Genomic DNA, 23,426 nt, shown 5'->3' with positions numbered 1-23,426 from the left:
TTTTGTGTGATACTACTGTAGTTATGGTAAAAGGAGGCATTTAAGCTGGAACTCTCTTGCTTTAAATAGAGGATGGGTCCCTGGATTTTGATCCAAAATACTTCAGTTCTCTTGAAATTTGGGGCATGCTATCAATCCCATCTATGGTTCCAGGGATTTTGAGGAGGACGGGAGGTTGGCTACAATTGGTACTGGATGTGTGTGTCGACGGTTGGTTTGGGGAGGGGGGGTGGGAGGCAGAGGTATTTCCTTGTTTTTTTCTTTTTGGTTGGTAATTTGTAGCTATGAGGAAGTTGAGACAGTTGAGACATAACCAATGGATTCGTTATTAATGGGGACTGTATTTCAAATATCTGTCAAAGGGCACCCAGAGCCTAACATTAATAATCCCTAGCTCTTATACAGCACTTTTTGCCTGAACAAACAAATACATAAATAAAACAATATAACCTGAAATGAATAATTGCCATGTAAATGACATGCAGACTACAGTTTCAGAGTGGCAGCCGTGTTAGTCTGTATCAACAAAAAGAATGAGGAGGACTTGTGGCACCTTAGACACTAACACGTTTATGGCTAAAACCCACTTCATCGGATGCATGCAGTGGAAAATACAGTAGGAACATGAAAAAATATACAGAGAACATGAAGAAATGGAATGGCAATACCTATTTTTTCATGTTCTCTGTGTGTATGTGTGTGTGTGTGTGTGTGTATCTATCTTTCTTCCTACTGTATTTTCCACTGCATGTATCCGATGAAGTGGGTCTTAGCCCACGAAAGCTTATGCCCTAATAAATAGTCTCTAAGGTGCCACAAGTCCTCCTCATTCTTTATGCAGACTACACTGCATTTATATGAAATGTTTTCTCCCTAATTATTTATCCTTTTTCCACTGTCCAAATGGAGGGCTGTATTCCGCCCCACTCTGCATGAGCATTCTCGGGACAGGAGTAGGATGACCAGATAGCAAGTGTGAAAAACTGGGACACGTTTTTGGGGGAGCCGGGGGTACGGTATAGTTGCGTATATAAGACAAAGCCCCTATGTTGGGACAGTCCCAATAATATCAGAATGTCGGGTCACCCTATAACAGCTGGAGACTCTTTTTTTTAATGAAATCGGAGGTTCTGGAGAACAAAATGACAACTCCCCCCTCGCCCCCCCCAAAAAAAAGTCTCACTGACCTGGTACAATCCAGCCCAAAGTGAACCCTGTAAAGGGCATTCCATGGGGCAACATTTCCAAGTTTTGAATATGCAGATAGAATATTAAGTGAAATTCAGTGGCAAATGAGTTGATGGGTTCAATCCATTTCCTAACAGACAAGTGTTCACGTCACAAAACTACCCTATTCTAACTGGAGAGAAAGATGAGCGTGGAAGTTTCTATCGAACTATCGTGTCCCTGCTAGATGTGGTCTCTTGGGGTCAGCGTTGAGGAGCATCGATGGGTCTGTATGAGGACAATTGTACTGCCACTGCTTATGCTGTACCAACCCTAAAGATACAGGCCTTTGATCTATGAACCCAACAATCCAACAACTTTCCAAAATACAAAATTAGATCAAAAATTGCTAAAGGAATATTTAAATCTCATAGAATCCAAATCAGGTACTTTTTATTCTTACGGTAAATAATGTACATAAGGTTATTTACTAAAATATGTAGGACTCTGGAGTGCAGCTCAACAGGTAAGATTTTTTGTGTTTCTGTGAAATCTGGCTCCATAACAGTAGCAACAGCAAATCTTAATAATTTAAACAGAGTTATCATGACTTTCCTTGTGTCTGACAGCAATATCTGGATTTAAATTATAAGGGCAGGGCCAACTAGGGGAAAAATAACTACGTCAAATCTGTGTGATTTCTGCAAAGTCCCTGTAGATATCCTGTATATCTTGGCAAAAAGTGTTATAGATTTCTACTTTTCAGCTCATGGTGTGCTAGTTACTAGAAACAATATATAGATAAGATACAAACATAAAAAGCAGTACATTCTACATACATCTGCATATTACAACAAAAACCACATTAGACAAATGATTTGAATTCCAATATAAGTTTATTCAAACAAAACTAACAAAGCAAAAGGCCAGTTTTTTTCATTTCTTACTTGGTCAAAACTCCCATTGAAGCCAATCCAGCAGACATGCAGGGGGATTTGCAAGTTTGTGTGGGCCCTTTGGAATGCAGAGCCGGTCCTGAAACTTGGAATTTTTTTCCCAGATAATTACATCATGCAAACAATGCTACACATGCACTACTAACTGAAACATCTAACCAACTGTTATTAAAATATGCTTTGCTTTTAATTTAATTTTATGACATGTGAGTTGGGGAGGGGAGGAGATAAGGGGAGTGTGTCAGAGTATTTCTTATAAACTAACAGACTTATTGGAGCATAAGCTTTCGTGGGTGAATACCCACTTCGACGTCCAATACGTCTGTTAGTCTATAATGTGCCACAGGACTCTTCGCCGCTTTTACAGATCCAGACTAACATGGCTACCCCTCTGATACTAGAGTATTTCTTGTTATCTGTGTCCCTATTGACCTAGCACATGTGCATCTAATGCATTTAATGTCCTGTTAAATGTAAAATGAAACTGTAAAATGAAATTAAGAAAATAATCGGTTCTAGTTTCCAGATAAACAAAAACACTGATTCAATGTAAACAAGGTTTAATGACAACACAGTCCTAATTTCCAGTTGGAGTTGCTGCCTGATAAAGCTGGATGGAGGAGGAAAGGCCCCTCCAAGCTATGACAAACCGCCTTTTGGTAAACGCTTTTTTTTCTTTTTTTTTTCTTTTAATTTTTGACCTTTCACTCAAGTCCTAATAGATCAAATGTTGGAAGAAATAAGAAAAACATTTCTGAGCGAATAGCTGAAATTAAAGGTTCAAATAGCCTCAGTCTCACGATAGAGGCAGAGGGCCAGATTGGAGCCAGCTGCTGCATAGAAGAACAAAGGGAGGAGGCAGTAAGATCATCTTCCCTCTTAGTCCCCCCACCCAGAGGGCCTGGCACGATTATAGTTCCTGTGCTCTCCTGAGTGCGGGCTTGTCTACATGTAACTTCTCAGGAAAATGAATTCAAATTAACTTTTAAAGTGAATTATACTTGTCTACAGAGAGACACTCAGGAACATTAATCTGAATTAACTAAAAGGTTTGAATTAAAAGTGGGTTAATTAAACTGCATTAAACCCTGTGTGGAAACTCTCATCCAGAATTAAAATGTCTTAATTCTGTTTAGTTTAATTCAAGACCTCTTTAAGAGTGACCACACAGGCGTTTAATGAAATTTAACTAATCCACTTTAAAAGTTAATTCTGAATAACTTTCTTGAGCGTCTCCATGTACATAAACCCTTAGGTGGACTGCTCCCTGAGCACTAGTCAACCTAAAGGGGAAGGAAACAGTGCCATGGTCAGCAGAGCTATGGAGGAGAGCACAGCTACACCCATTGCCTATAGAGATAATCTGGTTTAGAGCGACAGGCTGTGTGTGTCAAAAACAAGTTCCACAGATTTACCACAAACAATCTACATTTTGGTAATATGTTTTTACTTCCTTTTTGACCTTTCACTCAGCATTGAATAGAAAACATGGCTAGAAGGAATAAAACAAATATTTAAAAGTAAATTATTATTGTACATTATTTTGTACTGTCATAGTTCCCAGTACGCCCACTCATGGACCAGGACCCCATTATGCTAGGCGCTGTACAAACACAGAACAAAAAGATGGTCCCTGCCCCAAAGAGCTTAACATCGAAGCAGAACTTGCCACTAAAAGTAGAGGCCAATTTTATTCTATCTGGTTCAGAATCCCATTTTCCAAAATAGAGGATAAATTTTGCATGAGTAGCCACTCCTCACCTCCTTAGATAACTATGACAGCTACTGTATACAGATTCCTCTTTGATAGACACTGGTTCCTAGGAGTGTACACCATTTCCAGAATGTTTTTGGAGAACTCAAAGTAATGAAAGATTTGCTAGATTCACTAGTAATCCACAAAGTATCAGTGGAAGGGCTGGAGGAATCTACCAGGATAAAGATTAAAAGGGAGCTGAGGTAAATGCTTAGCACAAGAAAAGAAAAAAGCATCCTTGCTAAACCATCAAGTAGATTACTATGCAAACAGAGATAAAAGAAGCAATGCTTGGGTTGCTGGAGAGAGGTAACTTTGAATTTCCAGATTTTCTAATGTCTCTGCTTTCTGCGAAAGCTACAGTATTCTTGAATGTTCTCCACTCTGCCCTTGGCAATTGATATATATTTACAAACCTTAACTCTGAGTCAGCAAAGCTTTTTGCCATATGCAATCAGAGTCCTGTCCAACTCTTCAGCATATTAATGGTCAAGATGATTTGGAGGAGGCAACTCTCCATTTTGCTCTTCAGGACAAATTCAAGATCAGTAATTCACTATCACTGTCTAATACCACAGTGTTTTGACATCAGATGTCATTGTGTGATGGTATTTTGCTAGCTAACCATTTCGGGGTCAGCTAAATAGTGACTACAGAATATGGATCAAACTCAGTTACATGATGGTAATACCACAGATTTTGAGTCTGGCATTTGCCTTAGATGGATATTTTTCACAGTAGATACTTTCAAAACCTTTCACCCTGCTTGATGGAAAGTTCCTGCAGCCCAGGGATCACTTTGGAGGAGAAGCAGGTTTCATTTGGCATTTGTGTATATAGAATACGTATTCAAAGGGTTGCTGAAAATCTTCAGTTTCTTCAAATGAAAATGCTGAAAAGTAACATTCTGATTAACTGTGTGTTAAGCATAAAGATTAGATCATTTGGTCTGGTGCATTTGGCAATACATCAAAATCTTTCTTTAATAAAGACTCCCTAAAAAACTGATAGCATTTTCTCAAAACCTGTTCGAGTATATCACCAATTTAAATGGATTATGTTGGTCTGACTAGCAACCCTAGTTTAATGGTTACAAAAGCCATTATTCAGCTATCTGTTGTTAATTGATGTGACCCTAAAATCCATAGCAAGTACCCCAGACCTCAGTGGTGGTAAAAAAAAAAAAAAAAGTGAAAAACCTTAGAAACTGATTGTTTTATTCACTCTGGCTGTCACCTTGATGATTCACAGTGTGAGCTGCTAACGAGCTGCCTTTTATTTTTAGACAGCATCCTTGGTGTTGGCAAAATGCTTTCCAGGGAGACAATTGTAAACTGTAGAGAACACATCTGATGAAGTGAGCTGTAGCTCACGAAAGCTCATGCTCAAATAAATTGGTTAGTCTCTAAGGTGCCACAAGTACTCCTTTTCTTTTTGCGAATACAGACTAACACGGCTGTTACTCTGAAACAAATGTTTTAGAATTTACGGACAAGAAGCTCAGTCATAGAATCAAAGCCATCTGAGATGGAAAAGACTAGATCATTCTATCCCTCCCCCTTACAAGTGCATGTTTGTTGGTGCACTCTAGTTTGAAATGACTGAGGTCAAGTCTGGGCTACAGCCTTCTGATGGCATTAGTTATGTCAGGCAGGCTTGTGAAGAGGAGTGATTGTCCAGTGTAGACATGACCTAGGGCTCGTCTACATGGGAAAGCATTACCAGTTACATCATATAGTTATACTGCTTATAACCCCCTGAGTGGACACACTTATTCCAGCAGAAGAGTAGCTTTTTCCGGTTTAGCTTAAACCCTTTCCTATACAACATATGCATAACAAAAACAGGGGGGAGGGGGAAAGGCCTCACTTATATGAGAATGACTGTCACCCCATTGGGGTTTACTGGTATAATTTCATCAGTTTAAATTCACACCTTAGCTTATATTGAATAAATGTTCCTGTGTAGATAAAGTTTTAAACTCCTTTCTCTCAGAGGTTTGGTGGCAAGCGGGGAAATGCCATATCAACTAGATAGGACCCTACATGTGGAAGAGTTCCTCTACACATCAATCTTGTATAATACTGTATTTCCACAGCCATGATGTTTTATGGTTCACCCATAGGCTCCCAATACCATATATTTTGCAGTGTAAATGGATCAAAAGACTGACCCTTGTGGGCCACTCCCATCTCCTTACACACACACACACACACACCCTACTTTCCACTGCATTCTGTTGACTTGTCCCATAGCTTGTGAAGTGTGCATTTCTTAGAACTAGTTTCAGAGTAACAGCCGTGTTAGTCTGTATTTGCAAAAAGAAAAGGAGTACTTGTGGCATCTTAGAGACTAACCAATTTATTTGAGCATAAGCTTTTGTGAGCTACAGCTCACTTCATCGGATGAAGCTGTAGCTCATGAAAGCTTATGCTCAAATAAATTGGTTAGTCTCTAAGGTGCCACAAGTACTCCTTTTCTTTTTTCTTAGAACTAGACAGAAAGATTTAATTCACCCCTGATGAGAGGGGCAGACAGAGCTGCCACCACTCTCCGCCAAGGGAGACAGCTTTAAACTACCGTTGGAGTTCTCTAGAAGCCTCACTAGCACAGGTCTCCCAAATGGCATGTCCCCACCCACTTTGTGGGCTGCACTGACTGACTCCCAGCAGAGTTCGTGGTGGTATGCCAGGCACCATGCCTGGCAGACTATTCAGGCCCAGCCATCTTTTGCTTTAGGTGAAAGATTTAATAGGCATTAATTCTCAGCAAATTGACGGGTGTTTATTAGACTTTTCTAATCCCACCTCTAGCTGAAATATAGTGGACAGTAGAGGATCCTTTACTGTTAGTTTAGGATGCTGAAGTATCTGACATGATCATTTCCAGCCCCCTTTTTGCTATCAACATCGAAGAGATTAGTGGTAGCTCTGGAGGAAGATGATTTAATACCAGTAATCATAATAGATTCCATCAGGTGCATTTCACAGACTTTACAAAAAGAGGCATCACTTCACCAGCTACTGAAATGGAGACGTCGCTGGGGTGGAACACAGCTATTTACCATTGCTCAGAAGTACTGCAATAGAAAAGAATTTAGAGCAGAGAATGAAGATTACCAGTTCAAGTGAAACTGCAGGGGCAATTCTGGTAGGCAGAATGTAATTACTGACACTGGAATTTATATAGGACATCCTGCCTATTCTTACACAATATGGTGTTTAATTACTACAAGTGGTTAAGACAGTAGTTTTACACCTGACTGGCTGGGCTGATTGAAACAGATGTAACGAAATAGGTTCAAGAAGGTGGGTGGAGAACAAAGGGATGCAGGTGTCCCATCCACTGTTGACTGAATCTGCCTACTGGCCCAGGGCAGTGCCTGACGGCACACTCTGACATGTAAGTCAAACAAAAGGCACGGGCAGTAAAAATTGCAGAGATCATTATTTTTGTTCTGCCTTGACATAGGATTGAGAAAATTGGACACAATTCTCAGTCATTGACGCTGACAAAGAATATGGTCTAAAATGGTCCCTGTCATCAGTGAATTCTTTCACAAGCCAAAGGAAAGATATTTGGGAGTGCGTGGACAGGGGGTTGATTAATCACTGGTACATAACATGCACTCACAGACTAGTGCTTTCGACAACTTTTGCAAACACACTGCAGCAATGTATTTCTTGAAAGAGTATTTTTGCTGACAGATTCTTTCCACAACAATTACGGAAAGAATCATTGCTGGAAGACAACAGCTGTATTTCCCTAGTAACTTTGAAATCCATCTGTTTAATCGATATGTTTATATAGCTCCCCATTGCTTCTTAGATTCTACAGTGCTAGCGTGATACAGACAGCCTTCAAAGCTGCTGGAGAAATATGAATATTAGTTTCTAGTCATTATTAGCATGGCTAGAGCTGTACATTGCTTTAATTAAATGAATAACATAATTTTGATTAGATGAGAAAAAGACAGAGAGAGTTGCTGATTTGGCAGCAAAGTTTACTCAGGGGGGCACAGGACAAACGAACCCACCTTGCCTAATCAATAAATCCACCTCAACCCTGACCAGGCACACCCACTTGAAGGGGTGGGAGGAAAGTTCATTCTCCACATCTCTTCACTGTGTGGTCCTTTTCACTTATAACACCAGTAAAGGAGGCCATGTGAATGGTAGTGGTGGTGGTTTTAGTCCTGGAACAGGGCTGAACCAACTAAACTTAGGAGCAGCTGTAGAAGCAGCCAAAGCAGGGACTGCTGCACTGGGGGGAGAGGGTAAAATAGGGCCCGGATGGGGCAACCCTCACCCTAGCACCTCTCTGGATGCAGGACTGGGGGGGGGGGAGAGAACCAATGTTCCCTCTAATTTTTGACAGGCCATGTGCTCAAAAAATGTCTTCTGTGCAAATTGTTGTGCTTCTGTGCACGTTTTTGTGCAAGCGGTGTTTCACCATGTGTGCAGGGTTTAGGATCTGTGTGTGCACGCCCACGCGTACACCTTAGAGGGAACCGTGGGTGGGACCCCTCTACTCTGGGGAAACTAAGATCCAGTTGGTGCCTCCCCTCCACAGTCATGTGGCCATGGAGAAAAACTGCAGAGACGAGTCAGGGAGAGACTCGAGCCAGGAGGACTAGAAGCAGCTAAAGTAGGGACTTCTGGACATTCAAACTCTCTACAGGTTTGACTGAACTTTCTGATTGGCTGTGGACTAGTGTAATTTGGGGAAGTGGTTTTATTTGGACAGACTGGGTTTGGTCGGCTTACCTCAGATTTAGGTGTGGACGCATGCATGTGCTGCCAAAAGGTGGCTTCTGGTTATTTTGGTTTAGCTTTAACCCATTCCTAATCAATTTAAGATAAACTGAAGTTAATCTTGTGAGACAAACCCTTAGGTTTGGTACACACTGCAATCACCCTAGATTAATGAAAAGCATGATTTAGAACCAGCTTAGTTAAACTGATGCTGGGTCTCTGTGTTTCAAGACCTTGCCAAGGAGTCACTAATATAATTTCCTTTAGCTTTTTCTACTGGGCCTTATATCTTTGCTTTCCTGGATTTTCTCATTCTTCCATTCATTTTGTTCTATAGTTCCTCACCCACTTTTTGTCTCTCACAATGAATTTGTCATCCTAGAATTTTGTGTCACCTGAACAGGTGATTTTCATCCTTTATTTTCAAATGGGAAATACTATTTAAGAATTATGCACTCCTACCCTTCCTGTGTTGTTTCTACTTCAGTATCTTTTGCCACCATGGTCTCTCTTTTTTGCCACTGGGCTCTGGTGATCACATGGATCACACTACTACAAGCCTCCATTGACTCCCACAGGAGCTGGGTGGGGCCCACAATTTGCTTTTGTAATTTGAGGCCCAATCTTACAGGTTGCACCTCAGTTTCCAGTGATGTTAATGGAGATTGAGGGCATTTAGCACTTTGTGGAGGTATTTGGTACTTTGCAGGATCAGGACTCCAGTGATAAAAACAAACTGTGGGCCCAAGTCAGCTCCTGTGGAAATGTATGAAAAAACTCTCATTGATTTCAGTGGGAGCAGAGTCAAGTCCTGTGGTCCCAATTCTGCCTTCATATAAGTCTAAGGGAAATTTCTGTGTGTTGCACCCATTAAAAGGAAGGGAGAGCTGGGTCGTGTATTGCAAATGCTATCTGCAGCTCCATCTCGAACACAGTGAAGTTATGGAAAGCAAATACAGGCCACAATCCTACAGAAGGCTGCAAGTGGGCTGCCCCCTGAATTCATTCATAGCAGCATTGAAGTTAATTGGTCTTCCTGGGCATACAGGGTTCCATATGCATGGCGCACCTGGCAGGATCAGGGCCAGTTACAGGTTTTTTCCACCAGAGAACTTCCCACCCTGCTCCTGTTAAGCCTAAAAGTCAGAAATTACAATATGCTGACTCTCAATAGTTCCAAGCACTGGAACGCTTAGCAGCAAATGCATGACAATTGTTTTCCTGTTAAAAAGTTGTGCTAAATAGATATTCTTTTGAAAGAATCCTGATTTGTGGCCAAAACAAAGCCCACAAGCAATCATAATAGGAAGGCTTCTTCCTCCAGGTTACCACTGAGGTCTCCTAGGTCTTGCTCTACACCTGATGAATGCAGATGCTTGTTCTTGAGCTAAATTGGTTCAGCTCTGGGAATGGATTGTAGCCATGATATAGATACCGTGATATAGTGTCTGTGTGTGTATATGTATACATTTATATCTGTATATCCAGTTCATGGGAATTTTTTTTTAATGAGGCTTTAAGTGTTGTATTATGCATAGGGGTTTTGTTTTTTGTTTTTAATGGAATTCATCACCATAGAATCTAGAGAACTTATAACAGCTGGTCAAAAATGCCAGTTTTTCACAGGAAATTTAAAACTAAAACTTGTTTTAATTGAAATTTCCCATAATGTTTTGGGTTTTGCATGAAAAACTGAAAGCAGAATGTTTTTGGTTAAGAATTATGGGTTTCAGGACAACTGAATTTCGCTGACACCCAATCATTTTTGCAGAAAACATTTCATTTTTGGTCCAAATAGCAGAAAATAGCAGAAAATTTTCCATGAATATTTTTACTTTCAATAGAAAGATTTTAAAAAAAAATTTTGACCAGTTCTACCTCAAGTGTTAAATGAAGCCTTGCAACCCTCCTGCTACTATAGATGGGGAAATGGAGGCACAGAGAAGTTAGTGCCTTGATTTGCAGAGGTGCTAAGCTCCAGCAGCTCCCATTGACTTCAGAAAAGTACAAGTGCCCAAGGTCACACAAGAAGTTTGTGGTAGATTTGGGAATAGAGTATTAATTACTTAGGTGGGTGCCAGCGTCAGAAAGCATCCCTATCCTAGAGAGCTATCTTCTTTAGTACTTGTCTGTACAGTGCCTAAAAACAACTAGCTTCTATAGTCTGGCTCATCCAGAGATCTCAAATCACCTTACAAAGGAGGAAAGTATCATTATCCCTGTTTTGTAACTGGGGAAACTGAGGCAGGGAGCGGCCACATGATTTTCCCAGGCCATAAGGCCAGCGATAGAGCTCGGAATGGAACCTTGTTTTCCTAATTCCAGTTCAGAGTTCTACCACACTCCCCACCCCATCTACCATTGTACCCAGCACAATGGGACTCCCAATCAAGAATCATGGACCTTAAATATTAACCTAATACAAGTAGTAATGCTAGATTGAATCCATGCCGGTTGTTTCCTTTCCATTTCCTCAAGCCACAAGACCATCCTTGCTCTCTTCTAGGTCTGAAAAATTGCCAAATTAAAATGAACTGTTCATTGACATGTTATTGAATTGCAACCCGGAAATCAGGCATGTGGCTGTAAATTTGCTACCATTAAAGTGTGCTGCAATAGCTGCAAAAGCACTATAGAAAAACAACATGAATTAGTCATGATCTTATCAAAAATATTTTATTTATGAAAGTAACAATTATACTATACCACCTATACTGGAAGTACATTGAATAATTGCTAGAATAAATACAGGCAATTAATTCAATATCTTATAGAATGAGAGGATTTATTTGACATTTGAATGTTACTCAAGCTTTAACTTACAACATAAATAGTTAAAAGGCAAACTCAAGTTTTTTTAAAATGTTTTTTTTTTTGCTTGTTTTTAATACTGCTTGTTCTATTTTGTAACCCACAAAGATCAACTCTTCAATCATGAACATAGTATAACATTCAAGCAACCATGTACCTTAACATAATCAGACAAGAAGGTAGTGTGTGTCCCATTCATTCTACAGCAGAATATATTCACGTCTGCATATAAAGGAAGGTGAGCATGCTTCTAGGTTGTTAAAAATATCATATGCTGGTTTCTGCTTTGCGACAGTCCTTTTTATGCCAGAATCCAAAAGGGCATATATTTGTATGCAGCCAATGTTCTATCATTCTTTATATAGGTTTCAGAGTAGCAGCCGTGTTAGTCTGTATCCACAAGAAGAAAAGGCGTACTTGTGGCACCTTAGAGACTAAAAAATTTATTTGAGCATAAGCTTTCGTATTTTAAGGCTCAATGCTGCATTCCTTTGGCTAACATCCTGGTTAAGGACTGCAGAATTTAGTCCTAAAAGTGACTTTCCAAAGCTTTCAAACCCAGTGTCCTAAATTATATTTAGGCCAGGGAAGTAGTAGATTCTCCATCTCTTGAAACGAAGACTGGATGTCTTTCTGGAAGATATGCTTTAGTCAGACACAAGTCATGGGGCTCTGTACAGGGGTAACAGTGAAATTGTATGGATTGTGTTATACGGGAGGTCAGACTAGATGATCTGATGGTTTCTTCTGGTCTTAAAAAAAAAAAAGATATATGGATGTCAGTTTAGAAGCCTTATTTAGGCACCCAGGGTTTGAAAATTGTGGCCATTTTTGTCTTCAATGCGTTGACTTTTTATCCTAAGAAAATGTGCACTCTCTGCCTGGTCCTGAGCAATGCTGAGCATCGCAACGTTCATGGAAGTCAAAGCGTTGTGGGTGCTCAACATGTCCTAGGATCAGAACCTGTAGGCCCAAATCCTTCTCCCATCAAAACCAAAGGGAGTTTTGCCATTAACTTCAATGGCATCAAGAACAGGCCATTGTATACCCATGGCCATATGCCAAGACTGTAGTGTTCTCTTTAGAGAATCAGGGTTCCCTCTTACAATGTCCTCCAATAAAATTGCACATTTGTACCCCTTTGGCCTTTTCGTGCCTACAAATATGTTTCTTTTCAAAACCTGACAACAATGTTGACCTTTTTCGATACAATTAAATCAAAAGTTCAAGAAAACATTTAAATACTTTTCACAGAAATAACCATTCAGCAATTTAAAAAATGTAGAGAGACATTTTATTATTTTTGTTGTGAACAATATCAAAATCAACACGTTTTCACATTGTGGGCAGCTTTTTGGGGGGAGAGAGAGTGAATTCTTTCAAAACGTATTTAGAAGGATAGATAGAGAGCAAAATGTCGGGGAGGTGTTCTTTTGGCAGATAAGTAAAATATAAAATATGGAAATTTTTCAAAAAGTTGGTGTAAAAATACACACACACAAATAAGACAATAATATAAAAATACAGCTCAGCCAATGGCCTCTTAAAATTTACCTTTGGCATTACATTTGTCAGCCTAAGACAAAAAGACCCTATAAAACAAAACTATTTAAAAAAGTTCATAAATTAGGTTGCAAGATCCTTTGCTTGATTCACCGAACTCCTTTCCTTCCTGTCCACCCACATAAGCATGACTAGTGAGGTATATAGAACGTAACACTGTCAGGCGTATGCACAATAAAAAAAAGTGCATAAACAAAGAAGTCCTCCCATTTTCCTGTGAACAGGTTGAATCTGTGTGGTTTTTTTCCCCCTTCAGAAAAAACAATGGTGTGTTTTTACTTTGGCAGGATGAAAACGAACCCATAGAAACATGAACGTTTAAGTCCCAGCAGCAGTGATCCATTTCTCATGGTGACATTAATTCGATGCCACAAATACTATCAAGTTGTTGGGTTGCTTTAAAATTTTCTGTGTAACGTTCTGCAGAAACATCATACATCAAGCACCATGTCATACTGTTGCCCTTTCTTCCGCCTGCCACATTTGGTGATAAGAACCAAATACAAAGTCAAAAGCATAACCCAGTAGCATGCATAGAGTACTGTACCAATGATGAGAACAGTCTGTTTTGAATCGGAAAATGACTTTTTTGATTCCTTGCATATAGTGAAAATCACACCGCCTAGAAGGATTGTAAACCAAACAGATACTGGAATAAGTCCTATGAAATTGACGACAATGGTTTTTCTTCCTGATGTGCCCCACCCTGCTTTGTTTATTGTGGCTATTGCGAACATCTTCGCTGGAAGTAAACTTGACATGTACAACACTGAGTAGAGTGACATGAACACCATGACAATGTTCCCCCTAAGGCAGCTGGCAAAGGAAGACTTTACAAGGCCCACTAACTGAACTGTCAACAAGAAAAGGAGTATGTTCCAGATTTTCCCCCGGTAGAAAAGCTGAATGACTGTGGCAATGAGGAAGAAAGGAAAGAATCCAGTGATTACAGCTTCGTAAGTCATCCACAAATGATGCTTGTGGAACCACATTGCATTATACAGCCACTCTCTAAAGTATGATTTACTCCAACGGGTCTGCTGGTTCAACCACCTTAGGTATTCTATAGGTGTTTCAGTAAGGCACTTTGATCTAGCTGTGTACTTTGTGGCATAACCCAGACTCAGCACTCGGTTAGTCAGATGTCTGTCATCTCCAAAACTACACTGGGAGCCCATAAATTCTTGATTGTACCAATCTTCCACAAATTCATGCAGTAAGGAGTTCCTGTACATTCCCAGAGGTCCACTGATGCACTGTACACAGCCAAAATAGGACTGACAGGCTCGTTCTATGTTAAATGCCATCCAGTATCTCACGCTGCTAAGAAAGGAGATCCAGGAATCATACTTGTTCAAAATCTGCAAGTAAAAGGAAATTTCAAAAATTAGCTCTTAAAAAATGGAAATATTTCTGGATCAGAAACTAACACTCATGAAGTGAATGGCACTAACCAAAATATGGGACAATGAATTGTGGGAAGAGCTGTCCACCTTGACAATTCAGGATAAACATCAAGAGTTACCATTAAAACGTCAGCACTTTAAACCAAGGGTTAGACTATCAATTCCTACCAAGCTGAATTGGCTCTTGCAGAAGCCATGCTTCCTCACTGACAGTGACTGTTCAGAGTCCCAGACATGTCTATTCAGAAGGGCATTGCTAGGGAGGTCAAAATAAACATTAAATAGGATCCTGTCCCACCAAAACTTCTCTCCCTTCTGTCCAAAAACAACATAAACCTTCCCCTCACTCCCACAAAGAATCACCCTCCCAACTCATTGATCTTCCTTTCCAGCCCCATGTACTGACTCTTCCTCTGTGCCACTCTGCCCATTCCCACTTAACAGACCCCAAAAGACTCCTGGGGACACACCCCCTGTTGTGCTCTGTTTCTGCTGTGTGCCACAGAGCAGAAGCGCTGCTTAGGGACCATTCACCTCCCTCTCTGAGCTCAGACTGTCTCCCACCTCCTTAACTCTCACACTCACAGGTAAGTGTAATGCCTGATTTGTTCTGAGCAGGGTGCAGCAGCAGGGAAGGTGGGCAGCAAGCTCAGACAGGGACTCAGGCCCAGGTATTTAGGTGCCTAACTCCCAGGCCCTGGGCCTCAGCTATTAGCTGTCTGGCCATCTGACCACATAGCTAGCAGGCTGCAAGAGTAAAGATATTTCTCCTTCAACCCATGTTAAAAGTCTACTGGGTGGAGAGGGAAACTAGAAGTTTTTTTTATAAAAACCGAAGACCAGTGAAACTGTTATTATGCATTTTTTTAAATAAATCCCATCAGAAGCAATTGTTTTGAAATAAATAAACACCCCTCTGCTGCATTTTCAACCCAAACATTGCAGCACTGAAAATGCACTAAAATGGGTGAACTTGAGTGGCTGGTGTTAAATTGATATGGATATAACAGGTATCACAGGATGATGATAATCAAGTGGACATGGTAATACAAGGGTGCAAAATATATAGGAATGATAGAGTAGGTTGTGCTAGTGGGGGAGTGGCACTATCTGTTAAAGAAAGCATAATCAAACATAGTAACAATGTTAAATTAATCAAACTGTACCATAGAATCTCTATGCATAGGAATTCCATGCTTGAATAATAAGAATATAGCAATAGGAATTTATACTGCTGACTACCTGACTCGGATGGTGATGGTGACTGTGAAATGCTAAGGGAGTTTAGAGATGTTACAAAAACAGAAAACTTGATAATAATGGGGGATTTCAACTATCTCCATATTGACTGGGGAACATGGCACCTCAGGATGAGATGCAAAGATAAAATTTCTAGATACCATTAATGACTGCTTCTTGGAGAAGCTAGTCAAGGAACACACAAGGTGAAGGCAGTTCTTGATTTAGTCCTAAATGACACACAGGATCTAATCCAAGAGATGAATATAGCTGAACTGCTTGGTAATAGTGACCATAACATAATTAAATTTAACATTTTTGTAGGGAGGAAAAGACCAAAGAAACCCATTACAGTAGTATTTAAGTTCAAAAAATGCAACTATACAAAAATAAGGCGGCTAGTAAACGAAAATTAAAAGGAACAGTCACAAGAGTGAAATGCCTGCAAGCTGCATAGAAACTATTTAAAAATATAAAAGATACTCGTGTATGTATACCCCAAATAAAAAAATACAGTAAGAGGACCAAAAAATGTCACAATGACTAAACACCAGTGTAAAAGTGGCAGATAGAGGCATGCTTTAGAAATTGGAAGTCAAATCCTGTTGAGGAGAATAGAAAGAAACAAAAACTCTGGTAAATCAAGTGTAAAAGTATAATTAGACTGTCCAAAAAAAGAATTTGAAGAGCAACTAGTAGAAGAAACAAAAACTAACATCAATTTTTTTTTAAGTACATTAGCGTCAGGAAGTCTGCCAAACCATCAGTGGAACCACTGGATGACTGAAGTGCTAAAGGAGCACTCAAGGAAGACAAGACTGTTGGGGAGAAGCTAAATGAATTCTTTGCATCAGTCTTCACGGCAGAGGATGTGAGGGAAGATTTGCCACATCTGAGCCATTCTTTTTAGGTGAGTGATCTGATGAACTGTCCCGGACTGAGATGTCAATAGAGGAGGTTTTGGAACAAATTGATAAATTAAAACGTCACCAGGACCAGAGGGTAAGAGTTTTGAAGGAACTCAAATACGAAACTACTAACTGTGGGATGTAACATATTGCTTAAAACAACCTCTGTTTCAGATGCCTGGAGGATAGCTAATGTAACATCATTTTTTAAAAACAGGCTCCAGAGGGAATCCTGGCAATTGCAGGCCAGTAAGACTAACTTCAGTCCGAGGCAAATTGATTGAAACTATAGAAAAGAACAGAATGATGATATGTCGGGGAAGAGTCAACATGGCTTTTGTAAAGGGAAATCACGGCTCACCAATCTATTGCAATTCTTTGAGGGGTCAACAAACATGTGGACAAAGTTGATCCAATGGATATAGCGTACTTGATCTTTCAGAAAGTGTTTGATAAAGTCCCTCACAAAAGGCTCTTAAGCAAAGTAGGCAGTTATGGTAAAAGATGGAAGGTCCTTCTCATGGATCAGTAACTGGTTAAAAGATAAGAAACAAAGGGCAGAAATAAATGGTTAGTCTTCTAGTAGAGAGGGGTAAAAAGTGGGGTTTCACCCAAGGATCTATACTTGAATGAGTGCTGTTCAATATACTCATAAATGATTTGGGAAAAGAGGTAAAAAGTGAGGTTGCAAAGTTTACAGACAATATAAAATTATTCAAGATCGTTAAGTCCAAAGCTAAGTGAAGAATTAGAAAGGGATGTCACAAAACTGTGTGCCTGGGCAACAAAATAGCAGATAAAATTCAATGTTGATAAATGCAAAGTAATGCACATTGGAAAACAATCCTAATTATACATACAAAATGATGGGGTCTAAATTAGTTGTCGCCACTCAAGAAAGAGATCATGGAGTCATCATGGATAGTTCTCTGAAAACAGCTGCTCAATGTGCAGCAGCCGTCAAGAAAGCGAACAGAATGCTGGGAATCATTAGGAAAGGGATAGATAATAAGACAGAAAATATCAAAGTGCCACTACATAAATCCATGATACTTCCACACCTTGAATACTGTGTGCAGTTCTGTTCGCCTCATCTCAAAAAAGATAAATTAGAATTGGAAAAAGTACAGAGAACGGCAACAAAAATGATTAGGGGTGTGGAACAGCTTCCACGTTAGTGAGATTAGAAAGCTTGGGACTGTTCAGTTTAGAAAAGAGATGGCTAAGAGGGGATATGATAGAACGGTGTGGAGAAAGTGAAAAGGGAAGTGTTATTTACTCCTCATAACACAAGAACGAGGGGTCACCCAATGAAATTAATAGGCAGCAGGGTTAAAACAAACATGAGGAAGTATTTCTTCACACAACACACAGAATCGGTGGAACTCATTGCCAGGGGATGATGTGAAGGTCAAAAGCATAACAGGGTTCAAAAAAGAATTAAATAAGTTCCTGGAGTGTAGTTCTGTCAATGGCTATAGTCCACATGGTCAGAGAAGCAACCCCATGCTCTGGGTGTCCCTAAACTTCTGACTGCCAGAAGCTGGGACTGGATGACAGGGGATGGATCACTGGATATATTGCCCTCTTTTGTTCACTTCCTCTGTAGCATCTGGCACTGGCCGCTATTGGAAGACAAGATACTGGGCTAGCTGGACCATTTTTCTGAGCCAGTATGGCTATTCTTATATTCTAATGAAAATATCAGAGAATGTGACTACAAACAAAAGTGGAACTGACTTCAGGGATTTTCATTGTCCTAGCTCAGAGAAATACAAAAGTAAAACAGCATACAGAGTGACTAGTTTATGGGATTTCAAAAATACTTTCAGTTTTAATAATCAAAGCTGGAAATAGTAAAATAATTAACGGAGAGGAAGGGTGGTCTATTGGCTAGGGTGCTAATGTAACAGTCAGGAGATCCAGGTTCAGTTCCCTATTTTACCACAGACTTCCTGTGTAACTTTGGGCAAATCACTTAGGCCCAGATCCTCAAAAGCACTTAACTCCCATTGAAATCAGTTAGGTACCTAAATATCTATGAGGATCTGGGCCTACCTCACAGGGGTGTTGTGAGGCTAAATATATTATAAAGATTACAAGGTCCTTAGATACTATGGTAGTGATGAGTACCACCAGAGATAGAAAATCTCTTAAAATAAACAGGACTCTAAATTATTGCTACAAAATTCCCAATTCCTTGTGTTAATTCAAGTCTGGGGATAATTTTGTTTTAGAAATATTTGCTATTAATGCTGCTCAGTTAATCTGAAGTTCACCATATCCACCTGCACATCACCCCCAACTCCGCCAACCATTGGATCTTCCTCTAAAACCTTTACCATCTCCACCGATGAGGCCGGATCAAGCATTGTATCTGAATCACAAACCTATAAGTAACACAAAGAAAAAAAGAAAAAATGGAGTTAGGGAATGCACTAGAGAAGAAAATTAAAAATAAGAGGGAATATAGTGTTTCAGTGTACATATTAATAAAATCTCTGGAATTTGTATTGTTACTTCTGCTGAGGGCATTTGATATCAGACAACTAGATTTATCATTGAATGAAACAGCGCATTTGTCTGTGGTATAGTCACAAAGAATCTTCTATTTTCCATATTATCTGTATTTGTTTATTGGCACATTGGATCAGCTAATCTGAACAAGAGAGATATTATTTGAGAGAAGGCGCTAAGACCCATATGAATCAAAACAAAACGTTTATGGATGGTCTGCAGTTTCCTGGCTGAGCTTTGGCACAGGGAAACCGGATGTGTTTGCACCCTGTTCAAATGTTTCCTATTCTCATAAGGGAGATCAATGAGGAGTTAACCCACAGATGCTTACGTAGATTAGCTAGGAGTCTAAGAAGAACCCCAATAGCACTTTCACTAAGAAAAGGGTTTAGCAATTCATGTGAAAGTACGTATTGCGGATTTCAGGACAAATTCACTTTTCAGTTTAGTAGCATGGAACGTTACAAATAATACAAAGATTTGACATTTGATATGAAAACTATTTGGTATTTTCTTCAGCAGTTTTATAAAAAAGAAAAAGGAAAGGAAAGGCTAAAAGCAGCAGGTCACCAATACATAGAGATATTGATACAGAAATGGATGACACACTCAGGATGGCCCACTTTTTTTTGGCACCCAACTTAAAGACACCTAAAAGGGGCCTAATTTTCAGAGGGTGGATGCTCAGTGCTGTCTTTGAGCAGGGTATTGGGCAAGATGACCTCCTGAAGTCTCTTCCAACCCTAATATTCTATGATTCTATGTCTGAAAATCAGACCTGTTTAAAGTGTCTTAAGTTGGTCACCCTAAAAATGAGGCACCCAGAATTACTAGCCACTTTTGAAAATCTTGCCTTCATTTGCAAAACAGCCATGCTTTCACTGTGTTGTGGGATACAACTGTTGTTACCAGACCCCCTGAGACAGTTGTATTTGTAGTGTAGATGTGACTTTAGTTGACTTCATCATTCTTTAACATGACTCAGTGGTTGGCTTACTCTAGCGTTGAAGTTTCTAAGACACTCATCAGACTTCTTGAGTCAATGTCATGAGTCAGTCATGTGCCCCCTATGAACAGGTGCTAAATAGACCTTGCAAGTGCTGGCAGCATCTCTGCGGGGAGGCACTTCCTTTTTCCCATTTTTCATAGATTCATAGATTCCAAGGCCAAAAGGAACTGCTGTGATAACCTAATGCAATCTCCTGTATAACACAGGCCATAGAACTTCCCCAAAAGAATTCCTAAAGCAGATTTTCTGGTAAAACATCCAATCTTGATTTAAAAATTGTCAGGGATGGAGAATCCATCTCAACCCTTGGGAAATTGCTCCAGTGGTTAATTACTCTCACTGTTAAAAATGTTCACATTCTTTCCAGTCTGAATTGTCTAGCTTCAACTTCCAGCCATTGGATCATGTTATATCTTTGTCTGCTAGACTGAAGAGCCCATTATTAAATATTTGTTTCCCATGTAGATACTTATAGCTATTAATACTTTTGGCCATTGTTTCTTTAGCAGAAACACTTCACTACAGTTTTCCTGGACAGATGATATGAAAGATCCTGAACCAGCAAAATAGGAGATATGACAGGCCTGATTCTCCACTGTGCTTCTTGTGCAGCCATTTACATCCATGCAAAATGCTTTCAAATTAGAATAGCACTTTGCACCCTGATTGGACTACACAAGATTTGAGACCATGGGGATCAGGCTCATCACGTTTAGGGAACAAACCAGCTTAATTTTTCTGAGGTGGGTTGGGGAAAGGTGGTTATTTACATTTTTATTTATTTATTCTCTGCTCTTTCCATCTGTTCATGTACCTATAAAATCCTGCTAAGAAACTCTTTCCTGTACCCCTCCACCTTCTCTGGCCTTTGAAGACCCTATGGTGTTGATCCAGCTACTCTGGTAGCTCCTTTGCAAGGCCTCAGATGGCATGATGTTCAAATCTTGCACACTTCGTCATGCAATGCATTCTGGATTAGCCCGAGAGTGTAAGCAACTAGAACACTGACCCTTCCAGAGCCCGGCAGAGAGGCTCCATAACTGGTTGACCATCAAAAGAGGATTTTTAAAGGTGAAGCCCAGGGCAACTGACTTTCAGGTCCACAGGGAGGAAGGGGAGAGCCTCTAAAAAGCCTGAATTGCTTGAACTTCTCAGGGCTTAGTCAAAACCAAACCCTGAACCTTGTAAGGTTTATCCATTGCTAGTGGTGTTCAGTGTCAAAAAATGGCCTGATCCTGCAAACCTTACTCACCGGAGTAGTTTTTATTCATTGAAGGCAATAGAACCATTTCCAGGAGTGAGGAGTACTTCTGTGCATGTGGATCACAGAATCAGGACCAAAACATAGGAAAACTTGTACAGAATCCAGGACAGCTTGAGACCAATCTGTCTTTGCAGCTTTGTAAATGGGGATAGGACTCTGCCTAATTCATTTTAAAGTGAACAGTGTGATTAAGGCTTTAAAGGCCAAGTTGTGGTGAATGAGGTAATGCAGCTGTAAAAGATGAAGCAAATGCTACTTCTGGCCTTAGCTAAAGAATTTCTCATCTGTGTTTGTAAGAACTCCATTCCTTCTCTCTCCCCTTTCATTGAATAGTCCTAGCTGGCTTTGAAGGCTTAAAAATGTCTCCTTTTTACAGACTCTGTCAATGCTTTGAGATATTCCTGAGAATATTTCCTAATACAGGGGTCGACAATCTTCGGCATGCGGCCCATCAGAGTAATCCGCTAGTGGGCAATGAGACATTTTGTTTACATTGACCGTCCGCAGGCACAGCCCTCCAACAGCTCCCAGTGGCCGCAGTTCACCGTTCCTGGCCAATGGGAGCTGCGGGAAGCGGCGTGGGCCGCAAGGACATGCTGGCTGCTGCTTCCCACAGCTCCCATTGGCCGAACTGCGGCCACTGGGAGCTGCGGGGCAGCCGTGCCTGCGGACGATCAATGTAAATAAAACGTCTCATGGCCCACCAGCGGATTACCCTGATGGGTCGTGTGCCGAAGGTTACCGACCCCTGCCCTAATAGGTTATTGCATGTTTGTATCGAGGGCATCTCCCAGAATGAAAAATTACCTCTGATCTCAATTTACATTGGCAAAGCAGTGATCTTCCAAAGTAGATAATTTTTTTAAAAATGTAACGATTTTGATAAGGGAGTAGTAGTGTTAAGTATCAGGAAATTCATCAGACTTCTCAAATAATATTGCACAGATTTAGCATACTAACAGAAAGTCTAACCATTTTAAAAGGTTACAAAATATGCTTTCAACGGTCATGCTGTTTTCAAATAGACTGAAAGGAGCACTGTGTTCATAAGGGACTAGGATGGGCTAAAGCATGCTGCATGAAATATACAAAAGCTGCTTTATGTCAAGGTATGTTTGAATTGGCATTGGCCTAGTGCTTTAATACCTACCTGTACATAATCCACACTTCTCCCCAGCGCTTTGAATGCTGTGTACATTACTTCTCTTTTTCCACCCCATTTCTGCATGATGCAAATACTTTTGTTGGATAGGACTAGTTGAGTTACGTGTTGCATACTCTCTTTATGTGACTCTTCTGTCTCACCTGGACCCTTCTCGTGAAAGTTATTCCTCCATATATAAGTGACAGATTTGTCCCTGCCCATGATTTCACTAAAAATGTCCATCATGTAAATGTCATCTTCTGAGTTCCCATCAATGACCATGATAACTTTAATTCCAGGGTAGGTCAATCTTTTCACTGAAAGTAAACATTTTCTTAAGTAGTCAGGATCCTCTTGATAGGCAGCAATACAAAGGGCAACTGTTTTGTTCAACTTTATTGGAGTCTCAAGTGATCTTTTCATTTTCCGGTGTTCTAAATAGGCAAATAGGCTTTGGATGATGAGATGTGATGCCAAAATAGCACCATAGAGTCCAAAAGAGAAATAGTAATTATCTGTTTGGATAAACTGGTAGCCAACAATGTAAGCAGCTGTGATTCCGAGCAGGAGGGAAACCCCAAAGAGCGTGGTTCCAAGTATTCTCAGGATACATATAAATCTCTCACAATGCATCTGTAACAAAACCAGAAAAATAATTAATGTGATTGCTGTTTCCTGCTACAGAGTGTAATCTGGGTGGTCTAATGGCTAAAACACAAGATGGAGAATCAGGAGATACAGGATCTGTTTCTGCATCATCTTGGCCAAGTTGTATCATCTCTGTGTTGCACTATTCCCAACTTGCAAAATTGGATGCCAATACTTCACAAATTTGTGAACATGTATAAGGTCCTCTAAGATCCTCTGACAAAAGGTGCTATCTATATAAGAATCTGATCCTAGAAACCTGGGCTTGCTGGATGAGACCTTAA

At 40.1% G+C, this 23,426-nt stretch overlaps 1 protein-coding gene across 1 annotated transcript; it reads right to left on the bottom strand.

Annotated features, from left to right (window-relative positions):
* Nucleotides 1-13,438: 13,438 nt before the first annotated feature.
* HAS2 (hyaluronan synthase 2) lies at nt 13,439-23,127 on the bottom strand. The gene is made up of 3 exons (XM_077808838.1): nt 22,501-23,127; nt 18,849-18,950; nt 13,439-14,368 (listed from the first exon to the last, which is right to left on the bottom strand). The coding sequence occupies exons 1-3, from the start codon at nt 23,125-23,127 to the stop codon at nt 13,439-13,441; spliced, it is 1,659 nt and encodes a 552-aa protein (XP_077664964.1).
* Nucleotides 23,128-23,426: the final 299 nt, after the last annotated feature.

The sequence above is a fragment of the Eretmochelys imbricata genome, chromosome 2 (assembly GCF_965152235.1).
Source record: "Eretmochelys imbricata isolate rEreImb1 chromosome 2, rEreImb1.hap1, whole genome shotgun sequence".
Taxonomy (NCBI): domain Eukaryota; kingdom Metazoa; phylum Chordata; order Testudines; family Cheloniidae; genus Eretmochelys; species Eretmochelys imbricata.
The sequence above is the reverse complement of the archived record's forward strand: the minus strand, read 5'-3'. Positions and strand labels throughout refer to the sequence as shown.

Coding starts and splice junctions, on each gene's coding strand:
- HAS2 (XM_077808838.1), bottom strand. CDS start 23,127: ATGCATTGTGAGAGATTTATATGTATCCTGAGAATACTTGGAACCACG. Junction 18,951..22,500: donor GAAGTGTGGATTATGTACAG/GTAGGTATTAAA, acceptor TGTTACTTATAG/GTTTGTGATTCAGATACAAT. Junction 14,369..18,848: donor GAGTTGGGGGTGATGTGCAG/GTGGATATGGTG, acceptor TTTTACTTGCAG/ATTTTGAACAAGTATGATTC.